This window comes from Micromys minutus (genome assembly GCF_963924665.1).
Source record: "Micromys minutus genome assembly, chromosome: 17".
Taxonomy (NCBI): Eukaryota; Metazoa; Chordata; class Mammalia; order Rodentia; family Muridae; genus Micromys; species Micromys minutus.
The window spans coordinates 27481002-27497181 of NC_137952.1; the positions used below are offsets into that span (position 1 = coordinate 27481002).

The 16180-nt window shown below is 36.7% G+C and overlaps 1 protein-coding gene across 4 annotated transcripts in view; it reads left to right on the forward strand.

Annotated features, from left to right (window-relative positions):
* Positions 1-16180, forward strand: part of MGA (MAX dimerization protein MGA) — a gene marked incomplete at its 5' end in the record, with an annotated part of 57766 nt that overhangs the window by 18345 nt on the left and 23241 nt on the right. Inside the window, 7 exons of one of the 4 annotated variants that reach the window (XM_080931450.1) lie at positions 1778-2117; positions 7301-7527; positions 8077-8259; positions 8665-8734; positions 10290-10807; positions 13629-13923; positions 15469-16092. In XM_080931450.1, coding sequence (XP_080787576.1) covers positions 1778-2117; positions 7301-7527; positions 8077-8259; positions 8665-8734; positions 10290-10807; positions 13629-13923; positions 15469-16092 — 2257 coding nt within the window. Of the gene's footprint in view, positions 1-1777; positions 2118-7300; positions 7528-8076; positions 8260-8664; positions 8735-10289; positions 10808-13628; positions 13924-15468; positions 16093-16180 lie in introns of those variants that run through there. The other 3 variants (XM_080931448.1, XM_080931447.1, XM_080931449.1) reach the window with 3 other exon arrangements.

Sequence of the window (16180 nt, forward strand, 5' to 3'; positions counted from 1 at the left end):
AGAGGCAAACAGAATGAATGAATGAATGAGTGTAAAATTTTGTACTGTATTGCTTGCTGTCTAAGCATGAGGACTTGAGTTTAAATTCCTAGCACTGATGTACAAACCAGGTGTAATGCCTGTAACTCCAACACTTGGGTGTTGGGGACACAGATAGGTAGATCTTGTTGGCTAGCCAATCTAGCCAAAATGTTGAGGTTCAGGTTCACTCTATCAAAAAACAAGGTAAGCTAGGCATGGTAGTATATGCCTTTATTTTAATTTTTGTCATTGTCATTATTATTATTGAGACAGTCTTACTATGTTGTTGTCCTGAAACTTGTTCTATAAACCTTGCTTTCCTTGAATTTAGAAACATCTGTCTGCTTCTTTTCTCAAATGCTGGGGTTAAGGGTGTGAGATATAACACCTGGCTTGGCATATGTCTTTAATCCCAATACTCAGGTGACAGAAGCCTGTTTGAGGCCATCCTGATATATATAGTGAATGCCAGGGTAGCCAACCTACATGGTGAGACTCTTTCTCAGACAAACAAAAAAAAGATGTAAGACCATAAAGGTGCCTGACCCTGATCTCTGGACTTCATATGTATATCCATGGGGTGGCATAGTCACACAGTTGTACATGCCTACACTGCACATTTGCCACAGATAGATAAATACCAAAAAATAAAAATAAAAAATAAAAAAAAAAAAAGGAAAGAAAGAAACTAAATCTGGGGCTAGCAAGTGGCTTAGTGAGTAAACTTACTTTCTGCATAAATAAACCTTGTGACTTGAGTTCAGTCCCCCAGAAACAATGCATAATTTTGTCTTCTGACTACCTTCTGTGCTATAGCACATACACATCACATATCATGCACACACAATATGTGAAAATAAAAAATTCTATACTGAATTCTAGAGCTGATCATGAGATGTTGGCAGTAAATGCTTTCCTGTAATTTTTGTGTGTGGTGTATGTTTCTATGCATGATCAGACATACATGTGTGCAGGTATATGTACATCTATGCTGCATATGTTTTTGTAGGTAAAAGTTCATGTCATACACCCCTCTCCCTGTAATCTATGGAAGCAGGATCTCTTCTCGAAATAAGCCAGTTTAGCTAGCAGGCTGGCCCCTGGGATCCCCCATCTCTGCCCCCAAAGTACTGGAATCCTAGATGGTTGTATTGTCTGCCTAGTTTTTATGTAAGTTCTAGGGATCCATACTCTGGTCTTAAATGTTTGAACGTCAGTGCTTCATCCACTGAGTCAACTCACTAGCCTGTGTCCTGTATTTTCTAGTCATTATAAGGATTCAAGCATGTATGATTTTTTTAATTTTTATTGTTTACCTAGGGCATTTTGTATAAAATAGTACTAATTATTTTGTGTTTTGCAGACCATATATACTGTTGCAGAATTATTACTAGGCTGTTCTATTCTAGGCAATATGAGCTTGCTTGTGCTCCTGGAAAGCCTTATGAAACATTGTTTGACCTATGCACCTTAGACTCATCAGTCCCTGTTGAACAACATTATATGTGGTTTCTATTGAGTAAATAATCTCTACTTGGTATTTTTTATCTTAATGAGAAATCTCCTTTGCTAATGCCTTAGGATGGCAGCTTGTTTACTCAGAGCCCTAATTATCTGTATTGTCTGACTTTTGAGTCTCTGTTAGTCTTGTGTTATTAGTACTTATAATCAGAAGGTAGATCAGTATGTGACTCTTTAAGTTGGTGGCAATATTGGGATGATTTAGTAAAATTTTAATGTTCTCTTTTAACTTTAGGCATCTCTCAAAACTAAACCTATTCACACAATCATAAGGAAACGAGCTCCTCCATGCAACAATGACTTCTGTCGCCTGGGTTGTGTATGCTCCAGTCTAGCTTTGGAGAAGCGCCAGCCTGCTCACTGCCGCCGACCAGACTGCATGTTTGGTTGCACTTGTTTGAAAAGAAAAGTCGTGTTGGTTAAAGGGGGATCTAAAACAAAGCATTTCCATAAGAAGGCTGCTAATCGAGAGCCATTATTTTATGATACACTGGGAGAAGAAGGAAGGGAAGGAGGAGTCAGAGAAGATGAGGAACAATTGAAGGAGAAAAAGAAGAGGAAGAAGCTCGAATACAGTAAGTATTAGTTGATTTAAAACTTAACATTTTTTATTGGTAAAAGTATACTTTATATGCATATGTACTTGTTTTTGTGATTGTATGTAGAGGGGCCAGTGATTCAAATCATGTATTTTTTTCAGTTTCTTTCCACTTGATTAAAATAAGTTTTTAACATTACGCTTATTTATTTTGTATGTGTGTGAATGTGGAAGTCAGAAAACAACTTGAAGGAGTCAGTTCTCTCCCTTTACCATGTGAGTCCTGGGGATTGAACTTGTGTTGTCAGGTTTGATGGCAAGTTCCTGATCTGCTGAGTCATCTCACAGGCCCTTCGAATTTTTTGAGAGTATTTCACTGAAGCTGGAACTCACTAATGTGGTTAGACTGGTTGGCCAACAAATCTCCAGGGATCATGTGTGTGTTTGTGTGTGTACATGATATGAGTAGGGGCTGTTTGTCTCCTCTTTCTTGACACTGAGAACTGAACCCAAGACTCTATGCTTACTAGCTAAAGCACTCTACAATTGAACTAAATCTTTTTTTTTTAAATCATTACATTTGTTTACATCTCAAATGATACCTCACTTCCCAGTTACTCCTCCACAAACCCTCCCCCCACACACCCCCCCTTTTGCCTCTATGAGGGTACTTTACCCACCCACCCACTCTCTTGTGTCACATCACTTCAGAATCCCTCTATGCTTGGGCATCAAACCTCTGTCGGACCAAGGGCCTCCCCTCTTATTGCTTTCAGGCAAGGCCACCCTCTGCTACATATATATCTGGAGCCTTGGATTCCTCCCTGTACGTTCCTTGGTTGGTGGTCTATGAACTAAATCTTTAATCCCCTCTAAAATGTTTTTTATTTTTTTAACATGTATGTGTATACGCGCTTGAATGTTTGTACCATCTGTATGTAGGAGCTCTCAGAGGTCAGAAGAGGCATTGGATCCTCTTGAAATAGAGTTATATATGGTTGAACCATCATGTGGGTGATGGGAACTGAACCCAGGTTTGGTTTATTTATGGAGGCAGGGTCTCTTGTTGAGTTTAGCAACTGACCCCAAGGATTCCCCATCCCACCCTCTCAAGTACTAAAATTCAGGTGGCTGTCTTTCCTACCCAGCTTTGATGTGTAGGTTCTAAGGATTCAAACTCTGGTCTTAAATGCTTGAACAGCAGCACTTTGAGTCATCTCCCTAGCCCTGTGTTGTGTATTTACTCTACATCTCTCCAAACATGCTGGCTCCCAGTAACCTCAGCATTTAGTATGCTGAGGAAAAATAGGTGAGTTCAAGGCTAGCCTAGTTACTAGAGATACTCTGTCTCAGTTGCCTCCCACTGAAAGAAAAGCATAAAATGTTATCTAATAAAAAGATACTTTACTCAACAAGGTAAAAAATAACTCTGGATATCTAGCTACATTGCTAGACTAGAAAATATTATCTTTGAAGTAGAAATTATAAGTTATTGATAAGAATATTTCTTAAAATATATTAGACTTATTATAAAAAGACCAACTATGTTTCAGAACTTGGGTGATATTACAAGAGTAGTTGATGTAAGCACAGTCAGTGAAAACCAAGAAGACTAAGAAGGCAAAGATCTTGGTACAAGGAAATTCAGTAAACACATCAGTAAACATTGTTGTAAAAATCTGAATGATTAGTAAAAGTAAAAAGAATCCACCTGAACAATTGGAATAAATGTAGAGATGTATAATTACATTTCCTCTTTAAAGGGTTATTTGTAAACATTCTGTGTAAGGATTAATCACATAAACATGGTTTTGATGATGAGTTGATAGGCTTTGTGGTTTTTAGACTATAGTGACTTATATACAAACCAGTGTATACCTAAACATGATTATAGAACAGGAATCAGTAACATATTTCCAAAGGCTGTGTGTGAAAATGTTAGAGCTGACAAGATGGAGTCATCACAAATATTACAAATAGTTAAAATTAATTACTGGATTTGAGGTCAAAGTCAGCTTGGTCCTACAGAGTGAGAGTTCCAGGACAGCCAGGGCTACACAAAGAAACTCTGTCCCAAACAAAACAAAACAAAACAAAAATTAGTTAGTTACTAGTAGGGACTATGACTATTTTCTTTTGCTTATTTGTAGGATTTTAATTTTCACATGTTTTTATGTTATAGCTAGACTATAAATGAAAACTTTCTATTCTTACTGCATGAAATATAGACCTTTATCATTCATTTATTTTTGAAATTATGATAGACTTAAAGGATTTATATAGTTCAAAACTCATTAGTCCATTATACCTTGTTGGATAATGTTTTGAAATCTTATGCTGAGGGTGCTTTATTATTCATTTTGCAAATAGATGCTTAATCTCAGTTTACTATTCTAGATTATATAGTTTTCTGACAAGACTCCATGTTTTCTAGTGTGCTATCTAAAGTGTGGTTTCTTTTTCTTTCTTTTTTTTTCTTTTCTTTTTTTTTAAGGATTTTTAAAATTTATTATATATAAGTACACTTGTAGCTGTCTTCAGACACACCAGAAGGCATCTGATCTTACTACAGATGGTTGTGAGTCACCATGTGGTTGCTAGGATTTGAATTCAGGACCTCTGGAAGAGCAGTCAGTGCTCTTAACTGCTGAGTCATCTCTCTAGCCCCTCTTTTTTTTTTTTAATTTATAAAGATTTATTTATTTATTATGTATACAGTGCTCTGTCTGCGTGTATGCCTGCACAGCAGAAGAGGGCACCAGATCTCATTACAGATGGTAGTGAGCCACCATGTGGTTGCTGGGAATTCAACTCAGGACCTCTGGAAGAGTAGACAGTGCTCTTAACCACTGAGCCATCTCTTCCGCCCTAAAATATGGTTTCTTGAATTTTTCTTTCTACCTCCTTATATTATTTTTTGGCTTTCATTATCACCTATTTATCCTTTGATTTGTCAAAAAGTTTGGCTGGCTGTGTAAAGGCCATGTGGCTATTTGCTGTGGGCAATATCAAGCATCGTAGGATAAAACCTGGCATTCTTGTTTCTTAAGCCCTCTTAAAATTTTCTTGGATACAGAAAATATACTTAAGTAACAATCTGTAGTGAAGATTGAAATAATTGTTCCTTATATTCCTTTTGATTAGGGATAAAAGCATTAGGAACAGAGGTGACTTAAACTGTAGGCATCCAAAGAATAGCAACAGATTAATGTTATAAACAATTCCATGCTGATAACTGGGCAGTTTAGATGATAACAGTTCAATTCATTGGGAGACATGAAACTCATAGAAGTAGAAGAATCGATGGAAATGGTTGTGTATGCCAGTAATTCTGGCACTCAGTAGGCTAAGGTTGAATGCCAGTATGGGCTACATAGTGAGACCCACTCAACCCTGTCTCAGGAAAGTATAATTTCATTTTGTTGAATTAAGCTGATAGTAAAAGCACCTGTAATACTCAATCAGGTTTGTATTACTTTACTGTTAAATCCTGTAATATACAGAGGCAATAAATAACAATAATATGTAAAACTGTCCTGTAAAATTGTCTCATTCTAGGAGGCCATACTCAATGTTTAACCAACACATTGACCTTATACGAAAATGTATCTGAGTATAGATTCTAAACACAATTTAGCAGAATAATTCTAACTATGTTTTGAAAGGCTTACACATTATGACTAAGTAAAGTACAAGACTGCATTCCAGCAATCTAAATCAACAGTCAGGCATGGCAGGGCACATCTGGTGTTTAGGAGGTAGAGGTGTGTAGATCTCTATGAGTTTGAGGCTAACCAGATCTACATAACTACGGGCTACATAGTGAGACTGGGGGGGGGGGTATCAGTTTATCAATTTAATATAGTTTTTCCTGACCAGAATAGACTTTTAAAGAAGCCATATAATCCTCTCAAAGAGTTTTTTTTTTTTTAAAGAATTGACAAAAGCCAGCTTAGCATAGTGACACACACCTTTATTTCCAGAGCTTGGGAGGTATAAGCATCCGCACACCTGTGAATTTGAGATTAGTCCAGTCTACATAGTTCCACAACTATGTAGTGAGACCTGTCTCAAACATATTAAAAAAAAAAAAAAGAATTAGCAAAATCTACTTTAGGAGCACTAGAAACAGAAAGGTCCTTTTATTTGTTTGATAATGAGATCTATGAAACACTTTACAATGTATTAATCATGAAAGACCAAGCTAGTACTCATTTTTCCCCAAAGACAGAATTAGGATGTGTGTACTGTTACTTCTACAAATGGGCAGTTATGGTTTATGCCTTTAACCCTAGAACTCAGGAGGCAGAAGCAGGCAAACTCTGAGTTTGAGGCTATACAGCAAGTTCCAAGATAGCCAGGGCTACACAGAGAAATCCTGTCTTAAAATATAAATAATCAGTTATGTCTATATAACATTGTACTGAACAGGCACGTACATTGCCTTGGCCTGTAGTCTCAGCACTCAGGTGGGAGTATTACTCAGTCCAGGAGTTAGACCAATCTGGGCAACAGCCACAACCTTTTCTAGAAAAACATTACACTGAAGATCCTAGCTAGTGTATTAAGGTATGTAAGATATTTAGATAGGAAAGGAAGACTAAAATGAACTTTTTTAATAGAGAGAAAAATCCTAGGTTAGTTACAGCAAGCTGCTAGAAGTATGACTTAATTTAGTGAGACCACAGTATCATTAGCATAAGTAATATAAGCAACAGACAGTTCAAAGTTAAAATAAAAATTATTGTTTAAAATAACATTTACGGATTGTTGGGATGGCTTAGCCAGTAAAGGTACTTGCTGCCAAGCCTGATGAACAGAATTTGATCCCTGGAATCCACATGGTAGAGTTGTCCTGTGACTTATACACATGTTCTGATTTACGCAAGTGTACCCCCATCCCCTATTTAAAAATAATAGCTAAAGAGATGATAAATTTAACAAAAGATACTTAAGATGTATGTATATATGTATACATATATACTTTGTTTTATCCTTAGCTATTCTCTAGGTTGGAGAGTAGGTACTTGACAAATATTTGGTTGATAGATGAATAAATTAATGCATATGAAGACAACTAAAGGTCTTTTAGGGAGCATCTGTTGATTGTTAAAAGTTACTGTCTTTTGTGAGGGAGCATATCTTGTTTTAGCATTGCTCACTGCTGAACTTACATATTGCCAAAAGCACCTTAAAATCTTTGCCTTATCTTCTGTTAAGCTGTATGTGAAGCAGAACCTGAGCAACCTGTTCGACATTATCCACTGTGGGTTAAAGTAGAAGGTGAAGTAGATCCAGAGCCGGTTTATATCCCAACCCCTTCTGTCATTGAACCTATAAAACCATTGGTGTTGCCACAGCCAGATGTATCTTCTACTACCACGAAGGGCAAACTAACCCCTGGAATTAAAGCAGCACGAGCATATACTCCCAAGCCCAATCCTGTGGTAAGCCTGTTTGTTGTTGTTTTTTTATTGTAAGTCCCACAAGCCATTTGTATAGGTGATAGATTTAAAGTAGAGCAGGTAGTGTATTTGTAAGGCCTTTCCTCTCTGGCTCAGTTGATTTGCTCTCACTTTAACAATGTGCTAAAAGTGGAGGTGAGTAGTAATAATTGAAGGTAGCCAAGTTTTCCTTGAAGTTCACAGAAAGTGAACTTTTTCATAATTTGTTCTTTATTTTTGTGTATGTATGTTTGCCATACATATATAGGTGCTCTCAGAGCTCAGGTGTGGGATCCCCTGGAATTTGAGTCAGACACATTTGGGGGGCAGAGGCAAAGAGTTCAAGAGTTCTAGCCTGGCCTACTATTGGGAGTTCCAGGATAGCAAGGGCTATACAGAGAAGGAGGATCCTATGTCAAAAAACAAACTAACAAAACAAAACACAACCCCCAACTTTTGTAATGGAAACAGAATTAAATTCTTCCTTTGGATTCGAGTATAATTTTTTTCCTTCTATCATTTTAATGGTCTGTTTTGATATTTGAAACTTAGATACGAGAAGAGGACAAAGATCCAGTCTATTTGTACTTTGAAAGCATGATGACTTGTGCCCGAGTTCGAGTGTATGAACGAAAGAAAGAGGAACAGAGACAACTGTCTCCATCCCTGTCTCCATCCTCATCATTTCTGCAGCAAAGTTCCCGTTACCCTAGTCCTGAGAACCCTGTTACAAAGGTAAATTGCTTATTTCATGATAACCTTTTAATCTCCAGTTCCCTGTGGCTGGTATTAGAATTTTTATTACTATCATCATTATCTTCTTTGTGTTTCCTATAATGTATATAAATAAACTCATTTATATTTATTTAAGCAGTCTATCTCTGAGTGTTTGTTACTAAAATCCTGATGATATATAATGTAAATTATTTTCTAAGTAACTCAGTCATTATTAAGAACATTGAAGGTAACAAGACTACATTTTATTTATCTACTTGGGCAGGGGGTGGGGCAGGATTGTATAATGTGATAACAATACAACTGGCCAGATGTGAAGTTGTGGATTATTTTGCTAATTTATGTCCTCTATAGATAATAAATACTTTTTGAATTAATATATTTCTGTATTGTTTCCTTCTTTAGGAATTTGATTCCGAACAGACCTTAAAGCAACTCATCTGTGACTTGGAGGATGATTCTGATAAATCACAAGGTCAGAATAAAAACTAGATATTAATAGTTGATAGTAGTTATTATGTAATTTTGAATTATTTAGTTGCAAAAAATTTTAAACCACTAATCTTTAATATTGACACTGTTTTTTTTAACCTCTGTAAAAAAAAAATAGGAAAAAAAAACCCAGAAATATTTCCTCATCATTTGCTTTAATATCCATAGAAGGTCTGCCTGTCTTGTTTAGCTATTTTATTTCAGAGAACATATAAGAATCATTTCAGTGAAAAAAATATTCTCATGTTAAGCTTTAAGCATAAGGGCATCATTCACTATTAAAATTTACCTTAGGCCTCCATAGGCATTGGGCATGTGTAAAAGTAGAACAGAAGAATAATTATCACTGATGACCTAGAGCTCTCTGCTGCCAGAATCTGTGAAGAGACTATAACCTCAACAAATAAAAAGTTAGCTTTTTGTTTTTGGGTATGAAGCACCTAAGCAGCAACATTCTTCTTATAATGACATAGCATGCAGTAAATAGAATGTTCTTGTTTTGCATTTAAGAAAGCGGAGGAGGCTGCTTGACACTATGTACATTCTGGGGATGATTGAGCTGGAGCCTGTATCCTTGACACAGCTCTAGCACATTGGTTGAGAAGCTCCACTGTAAAAATGTTGTGCCTTGTGAAATATGTATCTTGTTGGTGTGTCACCATGATTTGGGATACATTGGGAACCCAAATCATCTGTATTTAGCAGCAATCATATCTAGAGGTATAGCAGAGTTTGTGGTAGAAACTAGAGATAGAATGTGCTTTAAAATTGGTTTTTTAATTTTTAATTACATTTATTTTATGTGTGTGAGAGCAGTGGGCAAGTACATGCTTGCCATGACACACACATCAGAGAACAGCTTGCAGGAGTGTGTTCTCACCTTCCGTCATGTAGGCCCAGGGATTGAAATAGATCAGCAGATGCTATCTCACCACCACTTTTTTGTTCCTTTGTAAACAAAGACATACCTTTTTTAGTATTTAGTGTTGATTCTTGTCTTACGTGTTTCAAAGCAGGCTTGTTTGGCCTATTTGGATATCAGAACAGTAACTCCTCAACTCCCCTCCCTCCCTCCCTCCCTCCCTCTCTCTCAAGTAAATTTTACCTTAGTTTATAGGTCACACTTATGTTTGTGGTCATTTAGAGAAATGCTTAGGAAATTTTCTTTTTATGACACAATATAGTCTATGGATAGTGAAGACAAGTGTCTAGTACTTTGAGATTTTTTTTTCCCCAGAAAATACACTAATGTAACACTGAAATGAGAAAGTGAGAAACTTGAATTTCTTTCAAAGTTCAGTAGCACGCCTTTAATTATAGCACTCAGGAGGCAGAGGCAGGTGGGTCTCTGTGAGTTTGAGGCCAACCTGAACTACATAGTGAGTTCCAGGAAAGCCAGGGCCTTTCTTTAGAGAAACCTGTTTCAAAAAGCCAAAAAAAAAAAAAAAAAAAAAAAAGGACCACCTCCTCACCCCCATCAAAGTTTAGTACAGAATGTCTGTGACCTATGATATAGAGGGTCTTTATTTCTTAAACAGAAAAGAGCTGGAAATCGTCCTGCAATGAAGGAGAGTCCTCTTCTACCTCTTATGTACATCAGAGGTCACCTGGTGGTCCTACCAAATTGATAGAGATCATTTCAGACTGCAACTGGGAAGAAGATCGAAACAAGATCTTGAGCATTTTATCTCAGCACATCAATAGCAACATGCCACAGTCACTTAAGGTGGGCAGCTTCATCATTGAGTTGGCTTCTCAGCGGAATTGTCGGGGTGAGAAGACCCCTCCTGTTTATTCTTCTCGTGTGAAAATCTCTATGCCATCAAGTCAAGACCAAGATGATATGGTTGAGAAATCTGGATCAGAGACTCCTGATGGTCCATTGTCCCCTGGGAAAATGGATGATACCTCTCCTGTGCAGACAGATGCCCTGGATTCAGTGAGGGAGAGATTACATGGAGGCAAAGGTCTGCCTTTTTATGCAGGGCTTTCTCCTTCGGGGAAGCTTGTGGCCTATAAACGTAAACCCAGTTCAACTACATCTGGGCTTATCCAGGTGAGAATTATATTTAATCTGGGCATAGTACCTTTTTTATACTTAGCTAACATCCTGATTTTTTTTTTAAGTACCCATTCTTTTCAGAAAGTTTCTTTTTATAAGCTCTAGTGATCCGAACTAAGCAAAAATAGGCATTTAATATGGTTTTAGAATATCTTACTTTACTGGCATAAAATTTTTAAAACATATATAGATTACTAAGTATAGTAGAGATAAATTGGCTTTAGGTGGTGGGGGTGCATGCCTTTAATATCCCACATTTGTGAGGAAGAGACAGGGGGATCTCTTGAGTTCAGGACTTCCAGGGATACAGTATGAAACCTTGTCTTTAAAAAACACAGCTGGGTACTATATGATAGTAGCAATATGAGGGGAGTTTCTTATTTTTATTTGCTTGTTTTACAATAATGGGTCGAACCTATTACCAACTACATTAGTTGGTACTCTATTACCAACCTACATTAGTAAGATGTTATTTAAACACATATACATACAGGCTTTTGTTGTTGTTGTTTTTAAGTGAACTGTAGTTACTTTTCTTTTATTTGAAATTTTATGAGGTAAAAAATAACTCATTGCTGTTAGTAAGTTAAGCACTAAATTGGCTTATAGAATATTCTATGAAGAAAGTTTTGGATTAAATGTTAGTTATCCGCAGGCATAGTGGCACACACCTTTAATTCCAGCACTCAGGAGGCAGAGGCAGGCAGATTTCTGAGGTCATAACTAGTCTAGTCTGCAGAGTAAGTTTTAGAATAGCTTTGGCTACACAGAGGAAACCTGTCTTAAAAAACTAAGAAACAAAGTCAACTGTATAGCATGAATGGGCAGTCAGTTTGTAATACATGTTGAACATTCTTTACTTTTTAAGATTTGTTCATGTATATGAGTACACTGTAGCTGTCTTTAGACACACCAGAAGAAAGCATTGGATCCCATTACAGATGGTTATGAGCCATCATGTGGTTACTGAGAATTGAACTCAGGACCTCTGGAAGAGCAGTCAGTGCTCTTAACTGCTGAGCCATCTCTCTAGCCCCATGTTGAACATACTTTTTTTTTAAAAAATATTTATTTATTTATTATATATAAGTACTCAGTATTCAGACACACCAGAAGAGGGCATAAAATCTCAATACAGATAGTTGTGAGCCACCATGTGGTTGCTGGGATTTGAACTCAGGACCTCTGGAAGAGCAGCCAATGCTCTTAACCTCTGAGCCATCTCTCCAGCACCCCATGTTGAACATTCTTAATCCCTATACCTAAACTTGAAATTATAGTCATCAGCAAATAGAAAATTCTGCAACTGCCTTTTTGTGATAGGTTATAGTTAGAATGCTAGCACACTAAATACTATATGTAAAGTTACCTATGGTCCTTATATATATGTAATTGTATATAACCTAAATAACTTTTGTGCTTTGACTTGGATCTTTTCTCCAAGACAACTTATTATGTATATCTGAGAGTCTGAAATGCTTCTTTTTTATCTCAGGAATTTGGGATAAGAAGTGCTCTACCTATATAAACTTTGATAATAAATAATCTTCAATAACAGTTAGATTCTATACAGATAAAGAACTAGTATTGTTTACTTTTGGATTAAAATTTCTTTTTTCCCCCTTTTTTCTTTTTGATATTAAATGTGAGGGATTGAGGTTGCTGATCTCCCTGAGAATAATCAAAATTAAGTAGCAAAGTGTAATTTTAATTTTTGGAGTGGGTTGCTATATTTTCTTTACTGTTTCCCTATAAATTTGAAGAGTAGATGCTCCATTTTCTTTCTACTACTTGTAAATGATGAGACAGAAAAGGTTATGTTTTCCAGTTGTCACCCAGTAAGTAGTATATGACTAGAAAATGTGAGTGAGAAATGATGACAGCTTCTCTGTTCCCTTCCACACACACATTTGTAAGTTGCTGCTTAAAATGAGCAGTTAGTTATCAACTCAGGCAGCACAGAAAATGTACACCTCATTTATTCTGACCATTTAGTGACTGCATCTAGAAATATTCTGAGTTTGTGCCAACATTTTATTTTGAGCATGTTCTGTCTACAGTATCTTTAGAGTTGCCCCTTTTGAAAACCAAAATCTGGTGCAACAGATATGACTTTGCAATTATAAGTACAGAGGACCCTGGTTCAATTATCAGCACTTCGAATGGTGGCTTACAGTGGTCTGTAATTCCAGAGTCTCTTTCTGGCCTTTGTGGGCACAGGCATACATGGTGCACAGGCAAGCACTTATTCACATAAAATAAAAATAAATAAAAATTTTAAATTAGGAAAGAAAAAAAAAACCCAAACTAGTGTGACTTTAATAGCTTAGATTCTTATAGCAGTCAGTGTCCTGTAACATCAAAAGCAGATTGTATTTTTTTTAAGATATGAAGGATACTCAAAAAGACCCCTTCTGATTGGTTTTTGTATTTTTCTGGTGTCAGAGAGATTCTGTGGATCATGGTTATTCTTTCTACTGATTCATTAATAAAAACAGTTGCTTATCAAAGTAAAGCAAGTAGATGAATTGTTGAATAGTTAAATCTTTTACATATCTATAATGCAGAAATGAGTTTAGTTTCTACGAATTCTCTATTTCCAAACTATAAGTGAAGTTGAAGTTAGTTCAGATATCAGATGATAACATCCAGTTATTGATACTATCTTGAATAGAAAAGCTTCACTTCTTTTTCCCTTTTTTACATCTAAAACATAGACTTTAAAACACCTTATAAAAATGAAACACCTGTCGAGGGAGAGGAGTTAGCAAGAGAATTTTATCTTTACAGAATTTCTCTTTGCCACTTGTTTCAGGTTAATGGTAAGAGTTACCCGCAGGCTAAGTTGCTATTGGGACAGATGGGGGCATTGCATCCAGCCAATAGGCTAGCTGCTTATATCACAGGCAGGTTGCGACCCTCAGTCCTGGACCTCTCAACCCTCAGTACTGTCATCTCCAAGGTAGCATCCAATGCCAAGGTGGCTGCATCCAGGAAACCACGCACCCTGTTGCCTTCAACATCCAATTCCAAAATGGCATCCTCTGGCCCAACAACAAATCGCTCTGGGAAGAATCTGAAGGCATTTGTTCCAGCAAAAAGGCCAATTGGTAAGTAAGAGAATGCATATGGTTTGGAAAGACCTGTAATTTAATATTGGCCAGTGAATACAATATAAAGGTTATAAAAGTAGCAAAATACAGAATTCGGTATTACTATTAATGCCCTTACTCAAATATTTTAAAAATAATTCTGATGAGCTATGATATCTGACGAATTGAATTCTAGTTTTACAGTCAAAAGACTTTGATACTATGTTAACATAGGAAAACCAAGGTTTTGCTTTAAAATATTTTCTTTATTTTTCCTATGATGGCTAGGGTTTTTTGATACCAATCATGCATATTCCTTGTACTTACAAATCTAAGAAGCTAACAAGAGCTAGTAGAGTAGGTTAGTGTAAGCTAAAAATAGAATGGTCTTGTAAAACAAAAATTTAAAAATAATGCAGCCTTCTATATATTTCTATCTTGTGTATGAAAACTTCTTTTGCCTAACAACTTAGTGTATGGTCTGTATTAAATTGCCTTTGTGAAACATTGTTTTAGCTATAAGTTCTAGGGCTACTTTATGGAATTCCTCTTTTTTTGTTTCAAATACCTTTAGGAATGTTAAATAAAGGTTCAATTTGTCTTCATTTTTATTCTGACAGGAAATTGAACTATATGGCTGAAGGCTGGAGTGAAGATGGGCAGTTAATGCTTTAAAGAGAACCTATTTAGGCCTCTTTAGAATGTAGCTTTAGTTAGAATTTAAAACAATAAAACAGTCTACTCTTCTTTTAAAAGTGTGTTTATATTAAAAAAAAAAATATATATATATATATCGTACTTAACTATCTTGTAAAAGAAGGAACTGCTGAGACAGGAGGAAAATGTTAGAAACATCCTTTAAATTTTTAGTAGGGAAAGTAAGGGTGGGTGTTGGGAATCCTTCTTTCTCTTTTACATCTGTTTTAGGTGATAAGGTTAGTAACTTGTTTTGTGTGTGTGTGCTGTGACATGGTTTGTATGTGGCCCTGGCTGTCCTGAAACTCATTATTGTAGACCAGGCTGACCCCAGATCTACCTTCCTGTGCCTCCGTGTGCTGGGATTAAATGTGTGATCCACTATGTCCAGCTTGCTCTTTTTGTTTAAAATTTCTTAAGAATTTATATATATTGTGTAGCCTAAAGAAGTTTGGTCAGAGCATTCAATTTTTATTTATTCATTCATTCATTCATTCATTTTATTTTAAAATTAGAATTATAGCCGGGTAGTGGTGTCTCTTTAATCCCAGTACTCAGGAGTTGGGGGCAGGTAGATTTCGAGTGTGAGGGCAGCCTGGTCTACCGAGTGAGTTCCAGGACAGCCAGGTCTATAGAGAGAAATCCTGTCTCAGAAAACAAAAAAAGAAACAAAAAATAGAATTTTAAAGCTTTGCTTTGGGGGAGGACAGTACTTGAATTTTTTAGGTAGTAATTGGTACTTACAGGTGGGTTGTACCTTTAAAAAATTGACCCTATGGGCACAACTAATGTTATAAGCACAATCACTTAGTACATGGGCACAGTAAGAGAACTGAAGATTTTTGACCTGCAAATTTTTATTTGCAGCAGCTCGGCCCTCTCCTGGTGGTGTGTTCACACAGTTTGTGATGAGCAAGGTTGGTGCCTTACAACAGAAGATACCTGGAGTTCGCACACCTCAACCCCTTACAGGGCCACAGAAGTTCAGTATCAGGCCTTCTCCAGTAATGGTCGTCACACCTGTGGTTTCTTCTGAGCAAGTTCAGATGTGCAGCAGTGTAACTGCTGCTGTCACTACTTCCCCTCAAGTGTTTTTAGAAAATGTTACTGCTGTGCCATCTCTGACTGCTAATTCTGATATGGGAGCTAAAGAAGCTACTTACTCTTCTAGTGCCTCCACTGCTGGGGTTGTTGAGATCTCTGAAACTAGTAACACTACCCCCATAACATCTACCCAGTCTACAGCCACTGTGAACCTTACCAAAAGTTCTGTGATAACTACTAGCCCTGTGACTTCAGTTTCATTTTCCAAACCATTGGTAGCATCTCCAACCATAACCCTTCCTGTTGCTTCCACTGCCTCCACCTCCATAGTTGTGGTGACCACAGCTGCATCTTCCTCCGTGGTGACCACACCTACTTCATCACTGAGTTCTGTACCTATTATACTCCCAGGAATCAATGGAAGTCCACCAGTGAGCCAGAGACCAGGTAAGGACTAGTTGTTTTCAGCTTTTTATTATAAAGCTCCTTAATAGAATTTTCCAGTTATAATAAAATTCAGAGCTTCTAGTTTGGA